This window comes from Acanthochromis polyacanthus, chromosome 7, assembly GCF_021347895.1.
Source record: "Acanthochromis polyacanthus isolate Apoly-LR-REF ecotype Palm Island chromosome 7, KAUST_Apoly_ChrSc, whole genome shotgun sequence".
NCBI lineage: Eukaryota > Metazoa > Chordata > Actinopteri > Pomacentridae > Acanthochromis > Acanthochromis polyacanthus.
Window position 1 is genome coordinate 16,079,056 of NC_067119.1, and position 9,781 is coordinate 16,088,836.

The 9,781-nt window shown below is 39.8% G+C and overlaps 1 protein-coding gene across 1 annotated transcript in view; it reads right to left on the minus strand.

Annotated features, from left to right (window-relative positions):
* dock8 (dedicator of cytokinesis 8) overlaps positions 1-8,481 on the minus strand; it is a 53,805-nt gene extending 45,324 nt beyond the window's left edge. Inside the window, 1 exon segment of the mRNA XM_022199980.2 lies at positions 8,200-8,481. Within this exon segment, the coding sequence (XP_022055672.2) occupies positions 8,200-8,252 (53 nt within the window). The 5' untranslated portion in view covers positions 8,253-8,481.
* Between the last annotated feature and the right edge of the window lie 1,300 nt (positions 8,482-9,781).

The following is a 9,781-nucleotide window of genomic DNA, read 5'->3' on the forward strand; positions in this document are numbered from 1 at the left end:
GAAATGGACAGTTTTGTGTGTATAATCATGTGTTTGTGTGTGCAAACTGTCAATTTCCTATGTGTTGCTGCATGTCCAAGTGTCGGACACAGTTTGCTGCACAAGGAAGAATTAGAGGGCAAAGACTTAAGCAAATGGGTCACATTCCTGATTGTTTCCCTTGTGGTCAATCTCATGGGTTCATTAAGTCCCCGTAGCCATTGTTACGACATCCCCGTCATTAATTATCACCACAAAACGATAAACAACAGCGCAGTGAAGGAATGCCTGTATGTCAAAGCTGCTGAAGCTGCAGTCATGAAGCATGTAAAGTCTGTAACACAGCGTCATGCAAATATCTAAAATCATCATGGGAGTGCACTGTTCAAAAGCCAAAAAGAGCTGACATGTTTTATTTCTGTGCACGTGCTCCTTGCAACTTGCACGCTTTATTCAACTTGACCACAACCTACTTCAGTCATGCTGTTTATAATACTTTCTCCTCCCCCCATCAATCAAATAGCATGCTGAGTCAATAAAACAGTTGAGTGCAGGGAAGGTCATGGCATGGGTGGAAGAAGAGCATACAAATTTACACAAAGAGTAAAGTCCAGTGCCACTGCAGCACCGTTTTCATTAAAAACATACTCTACAGTCATTTCAAAAAAATCAAGAAGAGGGTTAGAAAAAAAGTGCTTCTGCAAAATATGAAACAACTAAAGCTCAAAAATAGCGCAAGGGTCTATATTAAAAAATAGGTTGCAACAAATGTCACGAAAAAAGGATCACATGAGGCATTTAACAGATTATGTATTCATCCTGATTCCCCACAAAGCTCCCAGACAGTCACAGGGTATATCTGACCATATTATCAACTTAAAGTGTTTTATCACCAGCAACAATGATTGTTGCGCAATTCTCACTTGTACAAAAGTCACCTGTAAACTACACAGTCTAAAATACCTTTTAAAACTTATATAATTCAGAATGCAGCCACAGTCTAACAATAGTGCCCACACATATCATACAAACACTAACACCTGATGGCTGTACAGTACAACCACATTCAAATACTGCTGTAGCACAGTATGCTTGTTCCTTTCACAATAGCACAGTGGGCAGTGGTTGTGCACATCAACAAACTGAAGTCTCTTCACACACCCACTTCTTAGACTAATCTAAAGGGAGCGTGCTGAGTTACTCCTCTTTTAATGCAATGTTTCAAATAACATAAGCCAGTGGAGCTTAAAGGGTCCGTTGGGTAAGAAACTAAAGCTTCAGAAAGCTTGAAGTCAACCCAAAGTATGACGTTCCTCACAACCCCACCCCTCCAGGTATCTGTGGAGTGATTGATAAAAACAGATTCATGGCTCCAGCGTCACATGTCTCCTCTTTGGTCAAACTGTTTACACTTTGAAATGAGAATGGGCTACTGTTGAGATTTCCATGAATTCAGTGTTATAAACTGCTGCTTTAACAAGCCTTTACACAAGAAATAGGCCTAGGGTAGTGCAAAAAAAAAACCATCCCAAAACATCTAAGCAAAAGTCTTTTTTGCCCTGGAACACATTGTCTGGTGGGTGTATTGAGTTTGTACCCTAGACAATTAAAACCCTGTAAAACTTTCTCATAACAAGACTCTAAAAAGATGTGCCCTACCCTGTGCACAGCCCTTAACCACTCTGTCACTAACATGTGCCCTCCCTCTATATCTTCCACTACCACTTGAGAGACAAAGCTCATGCAACCCATAATATCACATAACATATAATGTAGGTAAAGTATAGTTTGTACATGCATTCATTCTCACACACATGTGCACGTCGGATTGCAAACTTGCATTAAGGTCTTGTCTATAAAAAGCTGGGCAAGTAAAACAGTAATCAGCTCTTGCCTGCAGAGCCAAGTAGGCATTATTTTACCACTAGTAGACAAACAGCTTGTCACAGCAGACAGCATCTGTCTCTCTCTTCAGCAGGCCTGTGTGCCTTGGCATCCTTTGTTACATAAAACCAAAGCCACTCCTGTCAGGGAGAACCAAAACAGAGATTTGGATTTTGGTCATTTAGGCTAAATAATACCAAAAGCAGCTTGTGCTATAAGCCTAGCAGAACTTGTTGTCTTGATTGTTGCTTTTTATGGAAACCACAAAGACACAAGGACTGGAAAAGTCATGAATCTTGTCAAGGATCAACCCAAAGGCAACACTTCAGAGGGTCAAATATTTGCAGGGCTTTTAGCTGGCTGAATACAAAGTTCCTGAGCAGTGGTAAATGAAAGTCAAGAAAGTTAGAACAGAGAGAGTTCAAAGCACTGCCTTTCTTTAACTAGGACTGACCCTGCTGTCAGAACAACTGCTACTAAAGCTGACCACTTTGGTCTTGAAAGCAGCTTCTGAGGTTTTCGGGCCTCACCAGGACACAGAACTTTAGCTCAGAGATCTCTGAGAAAAACCACGGCGGCATTCTTCAAGATGCGCATGCTTCACCACTGGCCTTTCAATGTGATGACAACGTATGAATCCTAAAGTAAACAAATTCAACATCAGCAAATCACTTAATGGTGCAACTCAACAGAAACATACATAAGAGATGCCCAAGCATCTTAAGAACTATACTATTCAAATGACATTCAAGGTCTATGTCCAAAATCAATCAATCATTACTCCCAATATAATAGATTTACATCGGTATACTCAACAGTGGGCAGTAAATAGAGATTTCAGACAGTTATCTTTCATCATCATTGAGCATCATCTCTAACAGCTGTTAAGTTTTGAGCCATAGTTTGTTTTTTCTGGTTCAGAACAGGTCTTTGGGTGTGAATATGCAGGCAGTTAGCATGATCAGTTTGCTGACAGTGAAGTCAATGAGTCTATGTTATGTTATTTAACAATTCATGCACTTTACTGCTATTTCTGACCATTGGCAAAATAAAAATATCTATTATGCTTGAGTAAATTAAACCCCACTTAACAAAACCATTAAGAAAAAATACATATATGTGTTTTTATTCGTAATTCTTATCATTTTGGCACTGATGACTTTTTTGCAGGTGTCAAAAACTGCTCTATGCAGGAACAGCCCTCACCACTACATTTCACATCTATGAAATGCAGTACATTGCATTTTGAGATTGTAAGCACATAATAATGCACATGAAGATGAAATATAGTGAGATATGAAGATGGCTGAAAGAATGCCAAAAGTGTGCCAGCTTGAAAAGAATCCACGGTTTCACAATCAGGTCAGGCGCAGAATAATACATGCAGCTTGTATAGTTTTACAGTATCCAGGTTACCACAGTGCATGGGAAACATTTTCTAATTATGTAACCTTATTTTCACCAACCTGACTGTTTGTATAAATGTAAGCATACTGCCACTGTAGAACAGATTTTTAGCCCTTGAAATGAGGCGAAACCACAGAAAAATCAATCACAATATGTCAAAATGTTAATAAATGTTCCATGTTTGGGACATAACAATTGAATTTCTATTAAGAAAGCATTCCCCTAACTAAACACAAAACCTGATGACGATAATTACTAGTTTTCACGAGGTATGATTAGAATACGTAATTATCACTGATGAGGATGGCTCTATTAAAACAGCTGCTCCCAGGGAGTCGACATCAAGCCAGAATTACTGATGACAGCCAGCGGCAGTTATAAATCAGACCCGTTGACAGATTAGGTGCAATGTTAGGACGCATCACGACTCAGCACATGTCCTGGCTCTATTATCCTATTGTTTGTTAGTACAGCAGCTGAAAATGCATCATGAATCATAACATGCACATCAAATGCTGCAATTAGTAGACTAATTAATCATTAATCGGCTAAGATATTTTTGGATTTATAGTTGGCTAATTCATACGTTATCAAGACAATAAACTGACAAAAAAAATAATGACCAGGTGATTATTGTTACTAGGTGTAACACACTGCAATACATGATTCCAATCAGAGATCAGTGGTCATTATATAACCATAATCTCTGATCTCATGTTGACCGTCACACATTAGATCATTTTTCATAAGAAAAAGGAACTATATTTTATTTAAAGACACAGAAAACGGACAGCAGTAGAAAATGTTTAATCATTCATCAAAATGAAATAACTTTTCCTAAAGCAGATTTTAAAATGTATTTATGAGATGTCAAATATGCCCTTTAACTGTCGGCGACGTCGGACTTCAAGTTATGGAAGGACATTTAAATTGAATACTAAATACTTTAAGCTCTTTCATGATCCTGAGGCATTATAATGAAATTAGATCAAGCTACAGGGGGAGATTTCCTAAATTATCTACCTGTAGAAAGCTGTGTCATCTCTGAAAAGTCTCTGGACTCTCTCCCAAGCTACAATATGAAATCTCAGTGTGGGTTCTGGAATACAAACCTTTGATTGTTCCATCCCTATAGGAAGAGGTTGGCCTCATTTTATTATGTCATACATGGCGGGCCTGCGCTTGCTGTGTGTGCATATGGTGTGTTCCCTGTCAGCACTTCTGTAATCATTGCCCAAGCATTCCTCAAACTGAGTCTGGCTCTAGAACTGCAATATCACTGCTTCTCACAGCCACATTTCTAATTAACAGGCTCCCCACATAGCCAAATTTATACTCCTACTCATGACACGACCCCTACCAGGCATACATGTTCAGGCAGGCAGTATACAATTACCCCTATTATCATTATTATTATAAAGTCAACTCACTAGATGTGGATGGCTCCTTCAACCTCAAAATAAGTCTTTTCCTACTTGATCTAAGGAAACACAGGAAAACAGAAAGCAGTGTGGTGTACAAGACAAGAAAAGGAAAACAGACTGAAGGGATGCCCCCTCGGTGTGTCTCATACTATCATATGTCTCCAGACTTAATGGGTCTTACTGCTATCAGCACCATCACGACTCAGCTTCCTGTCAAAGGGAGGCACGCACAAACACAGTCGCTATTTGGCAGGACCAGGGTGACAGGCGGCCCCCAAGCAACGAAAAGTGACTAAAAATCCTTTTAAACACAACTTCTAGCTGAGTCAAAATGCTTCAGCCACAGGGGTGAGTCATTTATCTGAAGTTCTGAGGAAGCTATGCGTCTGCTCGACACCCTGACCACCTCAAAACTCAATGGCCCACCAACAGACAGGCGGGTTAACAGATGTCATTAGCGAAAACCCGGAGGAAATCAGATGAAACACAATCCTGATCCCCTCCCCACTTAAGACTATTGAACGGCAGAGGCCCCATGTCCACAGCTGTCCTCACGCCTGTTACCATATGCTCTTAAGTCACATCATGTTAGACTTAATATTTAGTGTTCAGTTACCTCCAGTCTACTCACCACTGCTGAACACTGCTTATGAAGAAATACACATTTCCTGGTTTAAAACTGCTACTACCAAAAAGCGAAGTGAAACTAATGCGTGTTCAGTTGGTAGGATTTCCTTCACACTCCACACTGACAGAAATATCAAGGACGAGGAGAATATATAGAATATTTAGGGGGTGGCTAAACAAAACTGGCTTCACCCTGATGTAAGTAATGCACAATGCAAAGTTCTCTACAGACATGGATTGTTTTAGAAAATATCAGGTTTTCCAGCTTCCTATTGTCTGCATATTGTGTTTCAACTTGTGACCGCTGTTCCTCTTTGTCCATGCAGCATGCTTGTGTTTGCCATTTGTTGCCACAATTCTCCAGCTAGTTCCTCTTGATATCTCACATTAAAATGCATTTTCTGACCAATGCGCCCACAGTTTAGGTCACAAGTTGTCTCTGTGAAATTTCCCTGGTCTTCAAAAAGTGGAATGTAACTTAGCTGATTGAGGTCAGATGACTGGCCCAACTTCCCAAAGATATACTCTTTGAAAAGTTGCTGTTGTCCTGAATTAAAATGTTTTTCAATGACTTTTGATGAATGTGAGCACACAGAATGCTCCTATATTTCACTGCAGTCTTTTTGTTTCTGTCAGCAGTAAATTCATTCATAAATGCCAGTGTTCCACTTCCACTGGCAGCTGTATGTGCGCAAGTCATAAAAGAGCCACGAGCATGTTTGACAGACGAGGTGACATGCTTCAGCTCAAGCTATTCATGTTTCTCTCCACGCTTTTTAATTTTGATCATTTTAAAAAAGGCTGACCTTTGTTTCATCATTTCACTGTTCCATAAGTCTACCAGCTTCTTTTGAGATTCTTTAAGAACTTTGCACGTTGTGTCAAGTTTTCTGACGTTCTGGTTATGAAGCTGTCTCTTGATCAAGAAGGAAACATGTTTGCCTGTATTCTGAAGACCATTCAATACTTGCTGTCTAGTCATTAGGGTAATTTTCTTCCACATGCAAATTATTTTCCTGTCATCAAAACAACTCCTCTGTCCAACTTCTAGTTCGCATACTTGCTTTTTGGAATGTAGCCAAGAATTGATTTTGGCAAATCAGCTGCGGATGATATTCCTGTGATAAATGTTGTTTTTTTTAAGTCTCATTTTTGTCTCCTTCACTTGCACCGCCACAGCCTGTACTTCTCATACTAACAGAAAACTTCATCTCAATCAAAATAGCAACTTTCAAGCAACTCCAAGCCATTGAAATGATTGGCAAAGATACAATTAGTAATCAAGTGTCTAATTAATTGGGCCGGATGATTACATGTTATTCAAAATGAATTTAATGTTGCCTGTGAATCCAGATAAAATGTAAGTGATACTGGATACCAAAAACATTTTCTCACTGAAACTAACAACACTTCTTAAAAACAAATTGTCAGTGAATGTGAATATACTGTTTCCTCAGAGTTTAACACTATGGATCTGCACAGCACCATGCCCTGCCACAGCACATCAGCTTTCAACCTGCCTCTCTGCTGGCTCATCACTGGATTCAGGCTGTGGCCCAAGATCCCTCACATCCCTCAGCAGCTGAGCTCAGCTCTGCATAGCACAGCAAAGAAGCTGTTTGTCCTGGCTATTAAAAACAATAGTATGGCACATTTCTTGTAGTTAATAGAGCTTGCACAATTCAGAGACAAACTGATTAGAAAGTTGATTGGAAATCAATCATTTTAATAATTACTGCTTTTGTCTGTTTTCTCCAAGTATAAATTGCATGTCTCCGGGTTTCGGACAATTTGAAGACATTACACATTCAAATACTACGACTGGCACTTCTCACTATGCTCTGATAATTCAAAAACAACACAATTAATCAAGAAAGTAATAATGAAAATGGTTTTTGGTTGCAGCCATGCTTTGACTACTTTCAGAAACATTTTGTAAGACTCCCTCAAAAATTATACTACTCCTGCATTTTCAGAAAAGTTACAAATGTTAGAGAACTTTCAAAGGCTGCAGAAGAAAGAAATAAAATCTGCTTTTTGAATATAACAAAGCATGTGCGGGTCTCCACTTCATCCAATACGTGACCAAAACTAATCTTTGCACTTACTCTGCTCTCATCCACTTTCAAAATGTAAATGAACCCCAGAGCACTCTTACACTTCTGCAACATCAAGACAAAAAAAATTTACACTTTGACTTGCTCCAATATTACAAGAAAAGCTCTACACAAGCTCTAAATGTTTGCCCTGCTAATCATAGTGAGCATGAGTATATATTTCTTTACCCACATGTGCTACAGAGGAGGCGTGCTACACAATAGACTTCCATGTGCATACTTCCTCCACACCTGGTCAGCAGGAACTATGACCACATCCCTCCTCATTATTAGCAGCTCTATTTGCTGGTCCGATCTTTCATGCTGCAGGAAGTGATCGTATTAGAAACACTAGATTTAGAATCAGCATCCCCACGAGGAGGAAATGACAGTGATCAAATGCATCTGTCAGCTTAGTGTGCAAGCTCAGATCTCAAGGTTGTGGAGAGAGCAAGAAACTATTGTAATCACCGCTGACCACATGGCTGTCATTGTTACCAGAAGTCGCCCTGTAATGACTCTAAAGAGCACTTCTGATAAAGTTGAAGAAAAGTTGGCTGTTTATGATCCTCCAGGCTGCCCTTTTTCCCCAACCCGGACTGAGTGAATCAACCTGCAGCATTAACATTCACAACATGTGGCTGCCTGCTCCACTGTGGAATCCCCTCAGACTGTCAAGACTGGGCGCTCCCCCTCCCTCTTCTCTGGGGAGGTACCAAGAGTTCAGCATTAACTCCTCAACTAAACCTCATATCCAAAACATCCCGATCGGAGACTCTTACCTGTTGATTTTCAGAGCGAAAGCCCGCCGCTCTGCGCTGCCCAGAGAAGCCATATGCGGGTCTGAAGTACAGTTCGGCGGCTGCGGCGGCGGTGCTTTGGTGTTTTCCTGCGGTCTCTCGCCGCCTCGCTGTCACTGACGCGCCGCTCCTTCAGCTCGCTGCTGCTCCGCTGTCAGGACAACTCTCATCGTGGCCCTGGCGGCGACTTCGTTACTGGGTGTAAACTTCCGCATTTGATTTGAGCCATCCCGTCGAGAGAGGGATAGAGAGAGAGGGAGGTGTGTGTGTGTGTGGGGGGGGGGGGGGGGGAGCGGGAGGCAGACACCGGCTGTGGGAGGAAGAGGGGGAGGATGGGACATGCTGGATGAGGCACGCGCGCTCCCTCGCTGCCGTCATGCGCTTTAACACAGTCTGTTTACATCAGTGTGTGTTAAAAGTCTGTTTCAGGTCTGTTTTTTTCTTTTCTTTTTTCTATTCATTCAGTCTCATAATTTCCTTATACGGACTATACTGCCATGTAAAAGTTATTCACTTTTTTCATTGACTGTTTTCCATTTTATTGCATACCGTATCTTACTTTTTTTCTGTTATAGTCAGTCAGTTTTAATTACTCTATAAAATGTGCATGCACTTTAATGAATTGGGCCTTAGTGTTTTGATTTATTTGAAAATACGTGTTTTATTTATTTTGTAATTTGTCTTGCATCCTGTATATGCTTTATTTTTTACCTTTGTGAAGCACTTTGAATCACCTCTGTACGATAACATGCTATATGCATATATTTGCTAAAAGGTTATTTTATATATATATATATATATATATATATATATATATAGTACAAAAAATTATTTGAACTGTTTGCTCTATTTTTTTTTTAGTTTTTCCATGTTTTGTTAAATTGCAAATAATAACTTGTAATAAAATCACAGAAAACAAAGGCATCCATTTAAATGCTTGCCCCCCAAAAAACCTGACTGAATATTTGCACAATGTCCACATTGAAAATCTGTATTTTTACAAATAGTAAATTGTATTTTACAGTGTTGGACATAAAATTACACTACATTTATTGTTTTAAAATAAACAAAAATACCTTTTACAGATATTTTAGTGAGTTATTTGAAAGAAAGTGTACATACATTAAGGAATGACAAGTGGCGAATTACTTTTTAACCTGTTATTCCACAATTTTTTCCTGTTTTGTTTTATTATAGATAATATAATCCAATTGAAAAAACTCGTCATTTACATCTTGACTGTAAAAAGAAAAGGAAAAACTGTCTAAAACTGTAAATATGTTATGACCCCTGTTCCAGTTCCTGCCCTTCCTTCTCCTTCTTCCTCTTTTCTTCCTTCTCCCTTCTTCTTCCTGTCTTTGTCATCTGTCTCTTTTGTATTTCTGTTACTCATCCTGTCATCTCTCTCCCTGTTGTCTCCCTCTCCTTGTCTGGTCCCTCTGGCTCCCTCTGTTTGTGTCCGTTGGTCTCTGCGTCTGTCTGTCTGCCTCCCTTGTCTCGCTCACCTGCCTCCACTTTGCTGATTGCTGTAATGCACATCAGCTGCAGTAATTAGTTCACTCTA